This window comes from Telmatherina bonti (genome assembly GCF_933228915.1).
Source record: "Telmatherina bonti genome assembly, chromosome: 17".
Taxonomy (NCBI): domain Eukaryota; kingdom Metazoa; phylum Chordata; class Actinopteri; order Atheriniformes; family Telmatherinidae; genus Telmatherina; species Telmatherina bonti.
Window position 1 is genome coordinate 29,880,566 of NC_136615.1, and position 20,598 is coordinate 29,901,163.

The following is a 20,598-nucleotide window of genomic DNA, read 5'->3' on the forward strand; positions in this document are numbered from 1 at the left end:
GATTTAGAAGTAATTATTTGTTTTGTCACACATAGAGTTAATTCTCGTCTTCCAAAAATAAGAAGATAAATTGAGAAAATGGATGTAAACAGCCGTGATAATGATGTGGGTTTAAAATGATGCCTCTTAGCTCTCTTCCTCTGCATGCCTCTCTGGTGGAAGGAGTGAGATAGATCACGATGATGTGATTGTGTGCAGGTTGTCAAACCGGATTAGAGGCGACTTCATCAGGTCCACTTTGCTAGTACAGGCTTGGACTCCCTTTTTCCTTCAGAACTCGTATTCCTCAGAGATTTTGCTCCATATTTACATGAAGCATCACACAGTTGCTGCACATCATGATGAGAATCTCCCGCTCCAACACATTCCAAAGCTGCTCTGTTGGATGGAGATCTGGCGACTGTGGAGGCCGTTGGAGGACAGTGAACTCATCGTCATGGAGATGATGTGAGCTTTGTGACATGGTGCATCAGGCTGCTGGAAGTTTCCATCAGAAGATGCTACACTGTGCTCAGAAAGGGATGGACATGGTCAGCAGCAATACTAAGTTAAGCTGTGGTGGTTAAACCATGTTGGTACTAAGAGGCCCAAGGTGGACCAAGAAAATGTCCCCCACACCATTACACCGCCACCAGCCTGAAGCGTTTTCACTGGGAAGGATTGCTGTAATGTTTCCATCAAATTATATCCTCCATCAAATTATATTGTCCAGTTCTGGTGAGTCTGTGTGAATTGTAGCCTCAGTTTCCTGTTATCAGCTGACAGAAATGGCACCCGGCTTGGTCTTCTGCTGCTGGAGACCATCTGCTTCAAGGTTGGATGTGTTGTGTGTTTAGTGACGCTGTTCTACATACTGGTTGGAACGAGTGCTTATTTGCTTTTCTGTTGTCTTTCTATCATCTCCAACCATTTTGTCCATTCTCCTCTGACATAAAAAATATATTCTGGTCCAGACAACTGTTGTTTATTGGATATTTCCTCTTTTTCAGACCTTCTTTGTAAACCTTTGAGATGGTTGTGTGTGAAAATCCCAGCAAATCAGCCGTTTCTATAATATCAATAACCACACCGTGTTTAGTTACTTAAATCCCCTTTCTTCCTCTGTGTGATGCTCAGTTTGAGCTTCAACAAGTCATCTTGACCATGTGTACGTGACTAAATGCACTGAGTTGCTGCCATGCCATTGTCCAATAAGATATTTGTTTTCCTCATGAGTTAAATTTCTTGTTTTTCTGTCTCTCTGTCTCCCAGGTTGTGTTATGAGTGGGGTTTCTTTGAAGATGAGTGTGTTCTGAAGCCTGGAGTGAAATCACACCTCAGTAATGAGCCACAAATACCAGGAAGACGCAACGGGGGAAGCAGGCGAGGAGCACACGGCGGCCGCGGCCCCTCCCAGGAGCAGGCAGTCTAACGGTACCACCGGCGAACCCCACGTACGTCGGTCATGGAGGCCATGTCAGATGCTCAACCAGGATGGAGAAATGAACCCCCACCATCACCATCATCATCACCATCCTCATCGTCACCACCAACACCACCCTGCAGGTCGTGGACCGCCTCGTCACCGCCGGCGACCTCCATCTGGACAAGGCCAGAGCCCAGGCCAAGCTCAGAGTCCTGGTGTGACTTCTCCTGGGGGCCCTTCTGAGAGTCCGGACGCCGAGCCACGTCCTGTCCAGCAGTTCCGTCCTGCTGTAACCCGCTATCGTCGTCATGGTGACCCTAACCCTAGATTCAGAAACCACAGACAGAGGCAGCACTTCAGAGAGACCCAGGATTCTTCAGCTGGTGTAGAGGAAAGAGATGCTCCAGCAGAGGTACCGGAGCAGCCGTGCTCATCAGTCGACCCTGCAGTGCATCAACCGCAGGATAGCGCTTCTCCTCACCAGACTCCTGTTGCCGTGGTTACCCCGACTAACCTCTCACCCGGTCCTGCTGCTCAAAATGAGCATCTTCACTCTGAAGACGCTCCTCCTCAAGCAGAGGAGGACCTCCATGAGCACGAAGCACCGCAAGTAGAGGAGTCAAACGACAATAAAGAGGATGAGGGCGAACGAGAAGACTTCCAGTCAACCGCAGCATCCACCGCCTCCAACCACGACAATGCAGAACAAGCTGAAAGGGTCGAGGTGGACCGGAAACACATGATGGACAATGTGGAGGAGGATCCTGCTGCTCAGGGAAGCGAAATCACAGATCTCTGCTCGGACACGGAGAGCGTTGCCTCTTTCAGTATGGACGGACCCCTCCACAGCCCGCCACCGCTCCAGTCACCAACTCCTCCCTCCTCCCCTGACGTTCCACCATTCCCCCAGGTGGACCACTTCAGCGAGGACATCAGTATGAGCTCTCTGCCAGACAATGATCCTCTACCTGAGGAAGAAGAAGAAGAGGATTGCTCCGAGTCGTGTTCCCTGTCCCACTCCACCTCCTGCTCTGAGTCTTACCCAAAAACCTATGCAGACTTCTACACAGAGTCCCACCAAAAATCTTATGTAGAGCCCGTCTATGAGTCGTACTCCGAGCCCAAATCCCATCCTAATTCCTTTCCTGAGCCTCTAAAGACCTCCTACCCCGAGTTGCACAGGGAGCCTCGTCGCCAATCCAATCGGAGGACTGAGCCCAACAAAGCCCAGCAGGAGTCTCGGCATAGACTGGACAACGTACAAAAAGGAGCCCCTTCCTCACCAACGAGGCAGGTTCGAGATCGCTGCTCCCGCCAGTCCCCTCCAGACCGCTCTGTCGGCTGCCGCTTGCACCATTACGACGGGCAGTCTGACGGCGAGGGGGACAGCGCAGATAAAAGCCCTCTCGCTAAAAGTGGTAGGCAGGCACTCAGACAACCACAAACCCAAACCAAGACCCCGTCCCCCGGGCAGATCAGCGTGAGCGAGGCCCATCATGAGCGGAGCGCGGTGGGGAATCCATCAGGCGAAGTTCCAAAGGGCTCCGTAGACGCCATCAGCTTGGCGATTAAAGACATCAAAGAGGCGATTGAGGGGGTGAAGACTAAAACTGTGCGCTCCCCCTACACGCCGGACCAGCCTGTGGAGCCGATCTGGGTGATGAGACAAGAGATCAGCCCAACGGAGGATGCATACGCCACAACTGGCCATGTTAGTACGACTCCACCTCACTTTAGTTTGGTTTCTGACTATTTTCTTCGCTTCCATTGTCTTGTTTGTGGTATCTAACCGGACATTTCTTCTTATCTCTCTCAGTCTTCTCCTCAATCCCCTTCTCAGTCTGCTTCAGAGTCACCATCCCGCTACACCTCCGTTCCCCTTCAGGATCAAGTCAGTCCTCTGAGAGCCGAGTCGTCCAGGAGCATCAACCCACAGCACTACCACCAACAGCAGCCCCAGCATAACCATCAACACCACCACCAAGGCCACCAGTCCCAGCAGCGGGACGCCGCGAGGACGTACACGCAGCCGCAACCGTACGCACCGCTGAATCAGCACCAACCGTGCCAACGTCAGCAGCAACAGCCTCAGCAGTCGCAAACACAAGCGCAGTCCCAGTCACCCCAGCAGAAACCATCTGTCCAGGAGGTGAGTTTGACTGGAATCGTCCGCGCAAAACGCAGATGCGGAACATAAATGCCTGAATACCAGAAACTTTAGAGGAAGCTGACATGAATTTAAATAAGTTTGGAGAGTGATGCGGTGTTTGAGCAGAAATATTAAGGATGTTTTTTTGTTTTTTTTTTACTCCTCAGATCCGCAGAGCTCTTCCTCCCTTTCCCACATTTGTCGACGGTGAGTGGAGTCAATAAAAATCATACTTTGATCCTCCCCTGATCTTTTAATCTGAGAGGATCAATGAGAAGACTGATTAGCAGATGTGATGTTCACCAGTCAGGACTACACCTCAACCATGTGGGTTATGGGTGGGGGGTCTGAATTATTATCCTCCCCCTGCCACCCACCAGATGGTGTCTGAAAAATATAAACAATTATAATATGCGATAAAGTGGATGATAGAAGGATGGATGAGGGCGATAGCAGGATGGAAGGATGGAGATATGATTGAGGGGTGAGTGATTGAGAAAGAGAGGGAAAGTATGGAAGGATGTTGAAGGGAGGAAAAGGGTCAAATGGGTAAGGAAGAGGGAGGATGGAAGGATAAATGAATGAGAGGAGGAACAGCAAACAGATGGATGGATGGATGGATGGATGGATGGATGCAGGCATGAATAGATGGATGGATGCATGGATAGATGGATAGATGGATGGATGGATGGATGGATGCATGGACGGACGGATGGATGGATGGATGGATGGATGGATGGATGGATGGATGGATGAATGGATGGATGGATGCATGGATGGATGGACAGATGGATGGATGGATGGATGGATGGATGCATGGACAGATGGATGGATGGATGAATGGATGGATGGATGCATGGACAGATGGATGGATGGATGGATGGATGCATGGACAGATGGATGGATGAATGGATGGATGGATGCATGGACAGATGGATAGATGGATGGATGGATGGATGGATGCATGGACAGATGGATGGATGATGGATGGATGGATGCATGGACAGATGGATGGATGATAGATGGATGGATGGATGCATGGACGGATGGATGGATGGATGGATGGATGCATGGACAGATGGATAGATGGATGGATGGATGGATGCATGGACAGATGGATGGATGGATGGATGGATGCATGGACAGATGGATAGATGGATGGATGCATGGACAGATGGATAGATGGATGGATGGATGGATGCATGGACAGATGGATAGATGGATGGATGAATAAGGAGGAAAGTAAGGATGACATTATCCCTAAGTTAACAGGTTAACTTCATTAGTTACCAAATCAAATCTAAACTGTAGTATCCATCTGTATGTGTGTGTGTGTGTGTGTGTGTGTGTGTGTGTGTGTGTGTGTGTGTGTGTGTGTTCATGTGTGTGTGTCTAACAACTACCTGCGGTCCTAACAGTCCCAGGACCGTGTGACCCCGAAGACCTCATCGATGGCATCATCTTCGCAGCGACCTACCTTGGCTGCACTCACCTGCTGTCAGAGAGAACGCCCACAAAGAGCGCCCGCATGCAACAGGCGCAGGAGGCCATGAGCAGAGTCCGGGTGAGAACCAATGAAACGAAAAACTCATTCTGTGTTTGCATCACGACGGCTGGAGAAGAGTGGAGGCGAGAAAGAAAGAATGAAAGAAAATCCTTTTTCCAGGTTTTCTGCTCAAAAGCAACACATTTTACATTGTTTGTTATTGTTAACCAACAACAGTTAATCACTGCTTAGTTTTTTATAAAAACAAAGAGGTCAAGATGCACATTGAAGTTCATCTTATCAAAAATAGCTTCACTTGAAAAAAAAAAAACACCGAGCAGGTTGGACGTTAAATATCACAGCTTCTTTTTGCTTGGAGGGTTTGCTTTTAGACCCCATTATTCCTGGCTGGAGCCAAGCTTCGCTTCACATTGCTCTTTTCAGGTCCAAAACCTCCTCAGCAGGCGATGCCGCCAGCGGGCGAAACCTCTCCAGTTCAGAGTAGAATGCGTCATCTTCGGATCACTGCTTCTGATCCAGAGTCTTACAGCAACGTCTCCTCGGCTCCACCGGATCTTACATAAACTGCTGTACAGAGCTCGCTCCTGCAGTCACAGTGGATGATGTCAAACACACATCACGCAAGAGGGGAGATGTTTTTAACTTTCATTCTCTGAGATCAAATGGAGAGTATCAGAGACACGGTGGAGCTGAATCCAAAGGGATTTTTGTTGCTTTTTGCATGAGAAGAAGCGGCAGAGATGATATTAAACACATATAAAGAACAGCTTGGAAATCCTGCTGAAAATTCCTGTTATTGTTACGTCCAAAAGGCATAAAGTTAAAGGTGACACTATTATTTTTTATACACTTTTAGAGTGATAAATTATAGGTAGTAGGTAGCACCCTACAGAAGAACGGGACAACTGGATACGTCGTCTTTTCCAGCCTCCTTTAAACATCTGAAACCCAATTTGAGTTGTTGTTTAAAAACAAGCAGACATTGTTAAAGCAATTTCTGCTCGCAGCGCGTCCCTTCTGCTTTCTGTCCAGAGAATCCTAATTTCCATCCGGCGAAGTGACAGAAACGCACACACAGCAGCCACACGGTGAAACGGGCAAAAGAAGTGCATAAAAAATATGTTATGACAGATGAGTCAAAGTGTGTAAGCTGTCTGCGGAGCGCAGCGTGAAACACTGATGCGACTGCTCGTCACAGAGATGCACTGTTGCATCCAGCACAGGTCAGAGGTCAGGCGTGACACCGCTGCGCTCGACCGCCAGAGCTGCGCCGCGTCTGGGTGCTCGGACTAAAACACGTTTAATCATTTCATACATCTGATGAAACGCTGAAAATGGACATTTTACCACTTTCAGACACACTTAGACGACTTTCAGAGCGATGGAGGAGAAGAACGTCTGGAATCTGCTGTTGGAGGTTTGTTTTTTTGTTTTTTTAACCAAAACAGACGTAAGAATTCTTCACCTCAATGATCAGCTGCTAAAACGGGATATATTGATCATCCATCCATCCATTTTCTTAACTGTCTAGTCCAACTTGGGGTTATATGGAAGCTGGAGTGTATCCCAGCCATCACTGGGCGAGAGACAGGTACACCCTGTAGGGTACATATTGATCAGTGCTATTATATTTATTATATAAATGCTATTATATTATATATTAATGCAGTGTACCCCGCCTCCTGCCCAAAGGCTGCTGGGATAGGCTCCAGCTCCCCCACAACCCTTGATTGGACTGAGCGGTTAAAATAAGAAATGAATAAATGAACATTAATAAATAACGTTGAATTATTTAAGTTTTTTCAGTTATTTCACTTTTTTGCAGAAAATATTCGAAGGTTCGGTGTGTAAATACAGTAAAGTCAGATTATCCTGGTTATTACCAGTGCTGGGGTAGTTCATCAAATCAAATCAAATCAAAAGATACTTTATTCATCATTCAGGGTGGGGTCTGGTAGAGGTCCTACATGAAGCGACCTTGAAGCAGACGTATAAATCAGCCGAAGGGTCACCAAGCCGGACCTAACTGGAAGATTTATCACAAAGAAACGTTTGATCATAAAGAGAGTAGAGGCGATCTCTGCTTCCTGAACCCAAACTGGGAGCTTCTCCCACGGATAGAAATGCCGCCTCTGGTTTTACTTAGAGAACCTCCACAAACCAGGAGAACATCCATCTGTAGTCCTGCTGAATCAACGAGCATGTATGTCTCTGAGAAGGCGCCGTCACAGCCTCGCTGCGATCACATCTTTGTTGCATCCGACTCCTAAAACTTCCCGTAGAAGTAAAAAGGAAATAGAAAGAGACAACAGCCTCCTGCAGATCTGGCCCAAAACCTCACACCGTCATACTCTGCATCTCTACTGCACAGTGTTGTGAAGAAACAGAGGCAGAAACACACACACACACACACACACACACACACACACACACACACACACACACACTTGCAGCAGACGGTGCTTTAGCTGTGCAAGCATGAAGCTGCTGCAGAGTTATAATGACTCTGACAATTATCCGCTGTAGTATCAGTCATTTTATTGTCCCTGATGGGAGACACGGTCTGCCGAGAAGAAAACGTTACGACAAACTATAAAAAAAATCTCACAGTCCGGTGAAATCCGCCACCATAAAAAGCTTTTCCACTGAGTGCAGAGGAGTTTCTATCTCTTTACTCCCCCTCTCGTGAGGTTTGCGGTATTAAACCATCAAAGCTGCAGACTTAAACTCTGATCCTCAGCAGGGCTGCAGCGTTTAGCAGCTCCCAGACGGTTTCTGCTCTGACTGTAATAATGTCGAGGTGTCGTCGGGATGAAATCCAGCTGCTTTGGCTTGTTGAAGAACAGCTGCAGATCTACTTCAGTCTCAATGTTACTGATTGCTTCGTATGTAACCTTCGTATGTTTTTAGTTTTAGTTCGGTTTCCTCATCTGGGCTCGTTTTTGATTGGTCGGGTTAACGTAACGATCAACTTGACCACTAGATGTCAGTAAAGAGTCTCAATTATGAGAATATCAGACAGTCTGGAAGATAAACCCTCAATTGTTTGATATTCTCTTAACTCATCCTGTTATTCATCTCATCTTGTCCTCTTTCTCTTTCTGGAGAAGCCATTTAGTCTTTTTATTTCTTATTTCAGATGCAGGAACACAGAAGCAGTTAACATATAATAATTTTTCTCCCATTATTCATACGTCTCCATTTAAAGTCCTTTTTCAAACAACATGCAGATTCTCAATATTATTGTTTTACAGCTAATTCCAAGAAGTTTTTAAGCACTCCTATTTTCACTTACAATTGTGTGTCATTTAAAATATCAGGTTTATAGAAAACGTAACCTGTAAATATCCTGAAACGTCATCACAAACCATAAAGCTTTTGGGTTTTTTTAAAGCCTGTATTTCTTGCATACTATGGTATCAGGTGCGCTGAACAAATGCAGAAGGTTTTAATTCATTTATAAACACACAACACATAATAATCTCCTTCACACATGCACGCCACCATGACCAGCAGTGAAGAGGCCCGTACCAGAGGACCTCAGAGTCTGCGAGGGCTCATAGTTTAAGAGAAGGTGTAGCGTTTAACATCTACAATGCACTACTGGTTGTTAATGAACTTACTACGTGTTCTTCCTCAACAGTGATCACTCCTCTCTGTTGTCCTTGGGATCAAGTCGGTATTTATTATCTTTCTGTTGGTTTTGAGATATAACAGAGTCAATCAACGGTGTCAAAAACATGAATCGTACAGTAGAAGAAATGTTTGCCTCTCTCATTAACAACAACCGTGCAGGTAAAATCATGACCCTTAAATAACGCCCGCTACAAGCGTCATGATACGTGATACGACCCCCCTGGTGGATGGCAAACTTATAAAAGAAATATGGCTCCTACAGAAGGTCACATTTTTATGGTGGAGATTAGTCTTTTTACCATCTGTATTCAGCTTTTTGACTCTCTTCTCCATTATGGAGTTCCTCCATGAAGCTCTTTTCTCTGTCTATAACCTCGTTGGAGCAACAGACTCTAAAACATCTGTATCTCTGGAGCTGAACTCATCTACAAGCTTGTTAGTTGTTCCAGAAGAAAATGGAGGCAAAGAGGAGATGGTCTGAGGGAATGACTGGTAGTTTTCATATTAAACATATTTTCCTCAGTTTTAGCATCTTTGTGAACTGGAGCAGTACTGTGGTTTTAGACATTTTAAAAGCCTTAAAAGTGATGAAGTCAAGCTTGTGCCTCTTATTGTCCGTTGGCTGTGTGATCCACGTAGAGTCAACTCATAGTTATGACACAATATGTATGTATTTACCATAGACTATATATGAAAGATGGACAGAGCCTCTGGTGGGTAAAAATGAAACCTATGCGGAAGTGTGTAAAACTGCAGTTCCCCCTTCATCCACTAGGGGCTCCAAAACAGAGCAAATCCCCATAGACTCCCATGTTAAAAAGACCAACTTCACAGCAGAAATAAACATGTTTACAGCCTGGTTCAAAAATCCATTTTAGGTTTAATAGTTCAGGTTTACCTTCATGACAACTGTGGAGGGAGTGAATTTTTTTCTAAAAAGTAATTTAATCTTGAAGTTCGGCATATTTAAAGGCGTGTCCTTTTGATTGACAGGTACCCAATTTCCCGCTTCAAGTAAGAATAACGTAGAACAACCGCGGTTTTTAGCCAGTTAACAATGTGAATTAGCTTTAGCCCGCTTACCTCCGTTAGCTGGTTAGCTCCTGTTATCTCCGGGTTAGCTCGGTTAGCTCTTAGCTACAGAAAGCTTGGAGTTCGCTCGATGTCAATCATCCACCATGACGCTCCCATCCCCCCTCTCAGCTCCATCTCTTTGCCCATATTTGTATTTTCCTGGCGAGACGACGCACATGCCTCTACAAAGATGGCGATGGTCGGAATCGCCCACCGAGCTTCAATTCAGCTCTTCAGAAACCTATGGGTGATGTCACAGAGGCTCCGCCCATCTCTTTACATACAGTCTATGGTATTTACACACACTAGAAATGATGCGCTGCTTCTGAGTTTAAAGTCTCAGCAGACCGGTATGAAATCAGAGAGCTAATGGTGGCACAAGCCTGAAACACATGAGGTCCCTTTTCTGTCTTCAGGGAGCGTCGTGTCACATTGATGATGAGGAAACTTTTGATAACGGTTGTTGCTGAGGCCTCTGGCTTCCTGCTGATGTCAGATGTGATAGACAGCAACATCACTGTCTTCCCACAAATACACTCACACACATAAACACATTGCATACACCTATTTGCTTCTTTTGTCCCTTTATTTGGCATTTGGAGACGGTCGGCGGTGACCAAGCTGTGTCTCAAAGCGCTGCCTTCGTGTGTGTTTTTCTGACGTGTTCTGTTTTCTAAACCCTGCAGGCGGCTCAGAAGCAGGCGAAGAACAGGAAAAAGGTGAGTTGATTCATTCTGCTTCTCCGTGATTGCATGAATCACGTCAAAGTTGACTCGGCTGTATGGGAAATTATGGTTGAACGATGATGTGGGTGGAAAATGGCCACGCAGCCCAAAATAGCCTTTAGACTCTCCCTAACCTCAGTCTGTTGCTTCTTCTTTCTTTTTGTTCCTTCCGGCTGCAGAGCCCCGACGGCGAGGCTCCGTCCACCGCTGAGGTCGACCTGTTCATGTCCACGCAGAGGATCAAAGTCCTCAATGCCGACACGCAGGTATAAAAATAGTGCCTTCCGTCCCTGTGACAGGGTATGCCATGATAATTCTCCTTCAACAAAACACAAAGCACATTATCAGGATTGTGTGTATAGGAGCCAGTTGTTTGACTGTAATTCACCTTGATGCTGTTATGGGGGGTGGGGGGGCGCGGTTAAAGTGCTGTTAACGGGAGACGTCACTGGATCATCAGATGTTTTGGCCCGGAAAGGTAAAGGGTTTTAGATTGCAAGTGTACGAGCTGATGTTTGTTTCCCACAAAGACACTTTAATGCGCAATCAAATGGAAAAACTGACAACTGAACTGGCAACTAGAGGGAAAAATCAGTTATTACAGACAGTTTACAGCGAAGTAGTGCATCGGTAGCCGGGTATAGACTTAGCTCCTTTAATAGTGTGTGAAACTGGTCCATTTAGAGCCTCTCATGTGTTTCTGGCCACCAGGAGTCTTTGATGGACTTGCCACTGAGGACCATATCCTACATCGCTGACATTGGTAACATGGTGGTTCTCATGGCGAGAGGCAAAATGGTCCGTTCCCGCAGCGCCCAGGAAAACCTGGACCACACAGCTGAGCAGACCACCATGACCAACGATGACAGAAGGCTGTACAGGATGATCTGCCACGTTTTCGAGTCTGAGGATGTGAGTTTTGGCTTTTTATGTTAGAACTGAGTCACAACATCTGGTACGAAACGGCTGTAAAAGTTTTATATTTGAAGTTTGGTTGATGGTATTAAAACTACCTGGTCACTGTGTTCTTGGAGGAATGTCAGTGTCTCATATCTGCACTGGGTCTGCAGAGAGGTAAAGGATGTGTAGTCTTGCTTGTCACAGATTTAACCACTGCTTCAGGTACGTCCAGACCACGGCTGTTACTTGTTCGATAAACATACATAAAATGAGGAAAATGGCAGCCGTTGCTATTAATTGTTCTTGATAAAAAAAAAATATCCTAGTTTATTTTTTATTTCTAGTACATTACGGCTGTTTTCTGATCGCTGTTCACAGAACAAATGGTAAGTTTTCTATAACGCGATTAAAAAATGAAAACATTTTAACCTTTTCAGTAACGTCACAGACCACTTTTATTGTACTGGAAAAAGAAAATTAATCATTTCATGTCAGCAACACAAAAAATGTAAAAAAAAAACCCAAAACAACAAGATGTAGAAGATACAGTTTTCTGAAATATCCAACTGGTGAGGGTGTCATTATTAGCTATAAAAGCAGCATACAGCATAGTCTCAAACTCTAATGTCTCATTGCTCACAAATATGTGCCAATCTTTGTCAAACAACGTTAACAATAAATTCCACCAAAAAAACCCTAATTTGAAAAATCAGTTTTTAACCCCGTCAATGGAAAATTATAGGAAAAAATTCAGGGACCCTGATGACATCTCAGCATAAGAGCAGAGGCTATTGTTGAATAGCCTTTCAGTAATGAAGCTATAAAATGAGAAACCATCACCATTGTTAGCATCACCACATGGACTCAGGAAGACCTTAGAAAATCATTTTAATCAATCACAGCTCACCAACACATCCACAAATATAAACCTGAAACTTTACACAAGAAAGACGCCATATGTTACCAACAGGTCAGGACTTAATGTCTGGCCTTCAGGTCAGACTCCTATTGAAACTATATTATGATCAGTGGCTGGAATCTTGTACCCAGGAATAATGGAAACAAACTCATCTGAAAAACTGTAATAACTAGAACCAGCTATTATTGAAATAATACCAAATGTGAATGCCCATTTATTGAACTATGCTGAATGATTAAAATGAAATTGCATAAGTATAAGAAATTGACAAAAAAAAAAAAAAAGTCAACCGACATTTTGTCTAATTGGCCAAATTTGGGATTTGAACCCATAACCTCCTGTTTTGAAGCACACTGACTTTAGTCACTACACCATTAGGACTCACACTTGCATTTAGGAAAAAAGTGTTGAAATTTTTTCCTATTAGCATGGGCATGTCTTTTTTTTCACTTCCAGTAGGGTGTAATTAGCAAAAACATGTGCGAGGTTGAATGCCTCCATGGACATTCACATTAATTAGTATCCTCCCTCCATAGACTGTATATAGAGATGCAAGTAGCCTCCGTGACGTCACCCGTAGGTTTCTGAAGAGCTAATTTGAAGCTCGGTGGGCGGTTCCTACCATCGCCATCTTGGCATGTGCGTCGTCTCACCCGGAAAATACAAATATGGGCAAAGAGATGGAGCTGAGAGGGGGGCTGGGAGCGTCATGGTGGATGACTGACATCGAGCGAACTCCGAGCTTTCTGTAACTAAGAGCTAACCGAGCTAATCCGGAGCTAACAGGAGCTAACCAGCTAATGGAGGTAAGCGGGCTGAAGCTTAGTCACGTTATTAACTTGAAGCGTGAGATCAGGTACCTGTCAATCAAAAGGACACGCCCCCTAATGCCGAACTTCGAGATTAAATAACTTGTAAACAGGCGGGTTAGAAAAAAAATTCATACCCCCACACATTGTCATGAAGGTAAACCTGACCTATTAAACCTAAAATGGATTTTTGAACCAGGCTGTAAACATGTTTATTTCTGCTGTGAAGTTGGTCTTTTTAAAATGGGAGTCTATGGAGATTTGCTCTGTTTTGGAGCCCCTAGTGGATGAAGGGGGAACTGCAGTTTTATGCACTTAGGCTTCACTTTTAACCACCGGAGGCTCCGTCCATCTTTCATATACGGTCTATGCCTCCCACACATTGTGTTAGTTTGAAACTCTGAGTCTGATAAACTATACGCAGGAGCTCAGTTGTTCCACAGGGGAAAGATTTCAGTCCAGTGATCCCCACAGGATGACTCACGACAACTGTGACTGTTGTCAAGCGTTGCTAAGCTGTGACTGTACCGAAAGTGCATTCAAGTGAGAATTTGTCTGAAAAAGACTGCAGTGAAGCTGCATAAGCTCCCAACAGACTACTGCTGAATGTTTTGTTTTTCTTTCATCTCTTTTTTAAATTGCATTCAGAGGCTGGAAAGAAAATCAATAAATTTTTCCACTGTTCAGCAAAACTACAGTGTTAGAAGAGAATTTTTCCTGACAGAGAAAGCTGAAAAAGGTTTCTGACCAGGATGAAAATGCTTTAAAACCCTGGTGAATAAAGTCCATGGAGTCAAACACCTTTTACATCTGGACAAACCAGTTCAAATAATCAATTATAATAATTTAAAACCACTTTATATTCCCGAAGAGCAGTGAAAATGTTGTAGTAGTTTTATTTTAAAGAAATAATCATTCCTTTTCTGTACCCTTTAATCTAATTTGGGTTCACGGGGAAGCTGGAGCCAATCCCAGCAATAAGCAGGCCAGAGGCAGAAATAATATAATAATCACTCATATTTATCATTGACAGCTGTCATCTTTCTGTCTGGCAGCTACTTAAAGAAGCCTCTGACTGAACTCACTGTTGCTTCCTTATTCTGTCATGTAGAGGATGTGAAGAACTGTCCATCATGTCCTACAGCTTATGCAGTGGTCTTCTACGGGCAGTCAGCTCCAGAAGCTGCAGACCAGTCCCCAGCACAGAGCCAGCCAGATAGCAGACATGTATAGGCTTAATCTGGACTATTTATGACTCAGGTATGGCAACATCTGTTGAGTGGACCAGATGTGGTCCAGATGTCAGTTTTCAGCCTCTACATTGGTTACTGTGGGCTACACATGGTTGTCATGTAGCTGACCTTTAGTAGCTACACTCCAATGGAACCAGCACCATAAGCCAAGGCCACATATGGGCCAAACAGTACTGCAGATGTGGGCCATGTTTGGACCAAATTTATGTTTGCTATCTGGAAACTCTACTTTCTTACACGTAAACTCATAGCTCAGAGTTTAATGACCCTTTTCTGTTATGTCCAACTTAAAAAAAAAAAAAAAAACACTATTAGACCTTCTTCTTTTTGTTTCCTGCTAACTTTGTTGTCTCAGTCTGCTCCTAAACAGTGTAAGCAGCGTACAGACATGCTGGAGTCCAGGAAATACTCCTTCACAGTGAAGCACATAGTTATACATTTTCTGTATTCCTTATTAGCGTCCTACTTATTAGCTTAGCGCACATTCATTTTGTTAGCTACCAATCTCATGTGTTTCATCTCATTGTTCATTCATCAAATTTAATGAAAAACACTGTATTAATTCATAATTAATTTCCAGTCATCATCTAGTTCTAAAGAGCAATGGCTGCTGTTGTGTAGAGGATGTGAGGGAGTCTATAGTCTATATTAAATATATGTTTGTGTATATATATATATATATATATATATATATATATATATATATATATATATATATATATATATATATATATTTTATTATAGATTTTATTATAGATTTATATCTATCTATATAATCTATAAATAAAACTAAAGAATAAATATACATATATAACATATGATTATTACTATTAAATAAAAATAATAATAATGATGATAATAATAATAACAAAAAATACTGTATATATATATGTATGTATGTAGGTGTGTATATGTACACAGCAGCAGCCTTCTTCATGAGCTTGTTGAGTCTCTTTAACTGGTTCTGGTCCTTCTGGCTGCAAAGCTGCTGCACAGCCTTCCTCCGGGGTGAAAATATCTCTTAATGATCAGACCAACAACTGTTTGCTGCCACCTAGAGGATCCTTTTAAGATGAATCATCCTGTCCTCCCGTTCTCAGGCCCAGCTCATCGCTCAGTCCATCGGGCAGTCCTTCAGCGTTGCCTACCAGGAGTTCCTCAGGGCCAACGGCATCGACCCCGAGGACCTGAGCCAGAGGGAGTACAGCGACCTGCTCAACACTCAGGACATGTACAACGACGACCTCATCCACTTCTCCAAGTCAGAGAACTGCAGAGACGTAAGTCTGCCAGCAGGTGGCAGCACGCAGGAGGGTTTCATTCACCTTTTCTATTTCTAGAGCTGGATTGCAGCACATTTCTGTTCGGGTCAGTTGGATTTTACCTTCCAGCTGTTTCAAATGAACATCTGGTTAGGAGTTTTCTGCACAGCTGTGTGACCGCTGTGCAGAAAATCTCTTAAAAATAACCTTTCTAACTTCAGCTTGAAGGATGAGACGCTCATCCTGGTCTGACCCCAGACCTTCCTCCTCGTCTTCCCTCTGCACATCTCATGTGGATTTTACTCTTTAAAAACAATCTCTCTGCATCCAGATTTCAGTCTTCGTTTCTGCGCAGGTTTACATCGAGAAGCAGAAAGGCGAGATCCTGGGTGTGGTGATCGTGGAGTCGGGCTGGGGCTCCATCCTCCCCACCGTCATCATCGCCAGCATGATGCACGCCGGCCCGGCCGAGAAGTCCGGGCGGCTCAACATCGGAGATCAAATCATGACCATAAACGGGACCAGTCTGGTGGGTTTGCCTCTCAGCACCTGCCAGAGCATCATCAAGGTGAGCGGCTGATCTATAAACTCATCAATCAATAAACTGATTCTGTTGGATAAATGAAACATCGACCATGATTCACTTATTCATGAGAAAAATCCTCAGAATAAAAGTCGACCGCTGTCTCTCCAGGGTCTGAAATCTCAATCCAGGATCAAGATGAACATCGTCAGGTGTCCTCCCGTTACCATGGTGCTTATCCGCAGGCCGGACCTCCGATACCAGCTGGGCTTCAGCGTCCAAAACGGCATAGTGAGTCCAGCGCTGGTTGCTTAGCAACAGGGACGGAGCAGCATCATTCCCCTCGGATGAGGGTTGATCTAATCACGCTTGTAACTGCAGATCTGCAGCCTGATGAGAGGAGGCATCGCCGAGAGAGGAGGGGTCCGCGTTGGCCACCGCATCATCGAGATCAACAGCCAGAGCGTCGTGGCGACGCCTCATGAGAAGATCGTTCAGATCCTGTCTAACGCCATGGGGGAGGTAAAGGGACAATCCGTGAAGTTTATCTTCGCATGTCTGGCCTCCGTCTCTTCTTCTCTTAATGTTATTCATTGTTGAAGCAAATTGAGCTTCATATCCGGGTAAAAGCGAAGCTTCTCTTCTTCCTCATGTTGAAGAGACGAATGTTGCTATGGACCATCTCAAACTACCACAGAGTTTTCTGATATCAGCCTAAATTACAGATACATATTCCCAAATGAAACGAGTTTTATCGACACCAAACAGGTGTGAGGGTGAAGCTGAAGCTGGTTCCTCATCACACCGGTGTGACCGCAGATCTGAGGATCATTTCTCAACACTGACGCTCTGCTTAATCTGTAAATTCAGACTTAAGAGGAAGACTTCTCCTGCTCTAATAAAAACAGAAGGATGCATGGAGGGCAGATCTGAGACTGAGGCTAACGTCTGTTGATTCAGGCACCATGTTCCCATCAGGGTTATTTGCTTGTTTATTTACTAACTAGCTGGTTAATGTAACATGATTTTTAAGTAACCAGAAAGTTTTCAGATAGAGAAGTTTGCATACGCAATGCCACTAGTTATATGTTATATATCATGTGAAAGGAAGGAGCTGTTATCCTACAGGGATCGGATGTTGCTGCCGACAGCTCCATGGGGATTAACCCTTTCAAACATACCGAAGAATAAACAAATATAGTCTAAAATTTCATACATAAATACTAAGTTTCCTGAAGTCTGTTTTTATAGAATATTTCTATTATAGAAATACGATAATTTATTATGTATAAATATTTCTGTAGAATAGATGGAATAAATAAACTAAATAAAAAGTCAAATAAAACTAACAAGTCTGTAACATGTTGTTTAGAGATAAAACTCGATTGCAGATTGTTTTTCTTTTACATCCACCTGAATAACAATTCAGGCTAACTGGGAAGCTTACGGGTGTGGGAGGAGCTTTCGGTTTATCAGGAGCTCATTCTGAGCTAAACAGAGTGGAGAGGTAGGAGTACAGAGTGGAGTGTAGAACGAAGTGTGGTTTTTTTTTTAGCTGGAGATCTTTTGGAGGCAAGATCAGTGTAAATATTGTACATACTGTACATATTTTCTCACTGTAAGTATTACTGCACTTTGGTGGATTTACTGGGCGATTAATAAGCAGCCTCAACCCAAGATCCAACTGTGCCATATTTTTGGGGAACAAGTCAAACATGAACCCCACCACATCAATGTTTTTACTGTGTTAGATGTGTCACTTTGACCTGAAACTACTGAGATTTATTAACGTTTGGTTGGGAATTTTAAAAAAAAAAGGAGGGGGGGGCCTGAGTTTAGCACAATATAAAATTTAAAATGACATCTTCAATTCAAAGATCTGAAATGGTTCTTTAATTTCATTGGGCAAATTTAATTCTGTCCCTGTTGCAGGAAAAAAAAAGCAATCAGTATCAGTTATCATATACGGAAGATGAGAACAGCCATTATTGAAAACTTTTTTTTTTTTTTTAAAATATCCAGACAAGTTTTTAAACTTTCTATCTAAAACTCAAAAGATCTGTCGTTAAGAAAGAAAAAAAAAATTGGTGACAGCCTCTTATCAACTTAACATCAACTACGAATGAAACCAGGTGCTAACTACTATGTTTTTAATCTCATCTTGCTGTTTTCGAGCAAACAAAACTCATTATTCTGTAATAACCAGCCACACTTAGTAGATAATGAAAAAACAAAAGGCAAATTTCTTGAGATAATAACAAAAATTGACAAATCATTTGAAAATTAGCTTTGAGATTGAAAGAAAGTGAAACCCCATCCCCAATCTCAAAATTAAAGCATCAAAAACTAGAAAAGCACTCGGAGAGCGCAGACCTCCGCCAAGCATATTGTGATCAACACCAAACATAACTTCAAAGTGATTCAGAATCCAGGATCTCTTCCAGATCTCCACCAAAATGTAATCATTTCTTTGTCAAACCCACAACATATCCTGAAAATTTAATCAAAATGCATCTATAACTTTTAGAGTAATGTTTCTAACAGACAAACAAACTCAAATGAGAACAAATGTATATCGCTGCTCTGAGCTTTTCTCTTGTAACTCATCATTATAAAAAAGTTATCAAACTAAAAAAAACTGATTTTGTTTCTTCCTGCTGCAGATCCACATGAAGACGATGCCTGCAGCCATGTACCGTCTCCTGACAGCGCAGGAACAACCAGTCTACATCTAAACACACACTTCTCTCTCCTCCCACCGTGTCACTCAGTTAGTCTCTCCTACTGTCCACCCCTATCGCAGTTGTTTTAAATCCCCTCCTCGCTGTGTCCTCTTTGATATCACTTGACTTGCCTTAAATCTGTACATTTGACTGTCATGTGAACATGTACATCTCCAGTCTGACAGCAGAAGGCAGATCATCTCACTAGGCCGAGTGTTAATGTGGCATTTTATGTTTGACCAAAGAGACTTTTGTGGGTTTTTTTCTTGTGCATATTTAGGTTGCAAACAGTCAATATTAGCTTTGGTTAAATCGCTGTAATATCTGAATGTACTCTAATCATGATGGACCTATAAAATGTCAGGGTGGCTCGAGTGACAAAGACCTTTGAATGGGAGCGGTGAAGGTAAAGAGGAATGCATGTAATATTCTGCTGAATAAACTGAGGAAAAGGCAGTAAAACTGGTTTGTGTTGTTTTTTTTTTGTTTTCAAATGGAAAAATAGAAAATAAAAACAGTTCTATGATGATTGAACAAAAAAAAAAAAAAAACTCTGAAATGAGCTTCATTAAAAAAATAAATAAAAATAAAAATTTACAACTCTTCATAATCTACATTCCACACCCTTTTACCTCCAGAACAGTTTTATTTTTTGGTTTCATAGATTCAACAAGGCACTAAAAACATTCCTCAGAGATGTTTCTACATGTTGACATGAAGCATCACACAGTTGCTACTTGCTGATTAGAATCATTAGACCAGCATGTTTTTCCATCTTCTATTGTTCAGTTCTGGTGTGTGAATTGTCGTCCCAATATAGCCCAATTGTAGCTCCTATTCCTGTCCAGTTGGTTTCTGGAAATTCTGTATTTGATCCTAGTATATATATAACACAGCGTCATAGTGTGCACAAATACAAACACACTGGGGTTAATCTGGATGTGGAGATGAGCCTGCTCCACGCCACATGAACATAGTTTATTGGGTTTTGATCATAGTCTTCAGATCATCAGGTGTGCCCTGAGAAATGACCCAATTTCACCTAATTGGTCTAAAAAGCAGCTCTGTGTTCATCCAAACAGGCCCCAGTGAAAGATAATAAAATTCCATCTTCTCATGTTTATCAGCTTTCTATTAAAGAGGCTTTGACAAGATGGACTTTATATTAATATGGACTTTTTTCTTTAAAAAAAACAAAAACAAAACACATTTAGGTTTGTGGTGTGCCTTGGCTCAAAAATGCTTGAAAAACACTGGTCTATATAGATCGATTGCTGATTGAAACCAAGCAGCAACTTCTGGCAGCAACAAAAAACTGCAGTTCCCCCATCGTCCACTAGGGGCTCCGACACGTTTAAAAGACCATTTTCACAGCAGAAATTAATATACAACCTGATACAGAAAAACCAGTTAAAATCTTAGATGTTTAATCTTGAAATTTGTCATAATCCTGTTGATTGACAAGTAACCGATATCCAGGTATTATGTGTAGCACAACCGCAGCTATTAGCCGGCTAATAGCGCCTTAGCTTTAGCCCGCCTGCTTCCGTTAGCTAGCTCTTAGCTACAAGCAGGTTGGAATTAGATGTCAGTTATCCACATCATGGAGGCTCCAACCATCTTTTTATGATTGTTTTAGATGTACAAATATAATGGGAGTTCAAAACCACATGGAAACATAACCAAAACCAAACCGAGTGTCAACATAAATGA

General features: G+C 43.2%; 1 protein-coding gene across 1 annotated transcript; it reads left to right on the forward strand.

Moving 5' to 3' along the window:
* Positions 1-1,322: 1,322 nt before the first annotated feature.
* LOC306768468 (amyloid-beta A4 precursor protein-binding family A member 1-like) lies at positions 1,323-18,897 on the forward strand (the record flags this gene model as incomplete). The annotated part of the gene is made up of 12 exons (XM_079256841.1): positions 1,323-3,116; positions 3,222-3,554; positions 3,722-3,761; positions 4,973-5,118; positions 10,458-10,490; positions 10,676-10,762; positions 11,208-11,408; positions 15,478-15,657; positions 15,995-16,207; positions 16,334-16,453; positions 16,544-16,684; positions 18,826-18,897. The coding sequence occupies 12 exons, from the start codon at positions 1,323-1,325 to the stop codon at positions 18,895-18,897; spliced, it is 3,360 nt and encodes a 1,119-aa protein (XP_079112967.1).
* Positions 18,898-20,598: the final 1,701 nt, after the last annotated feature.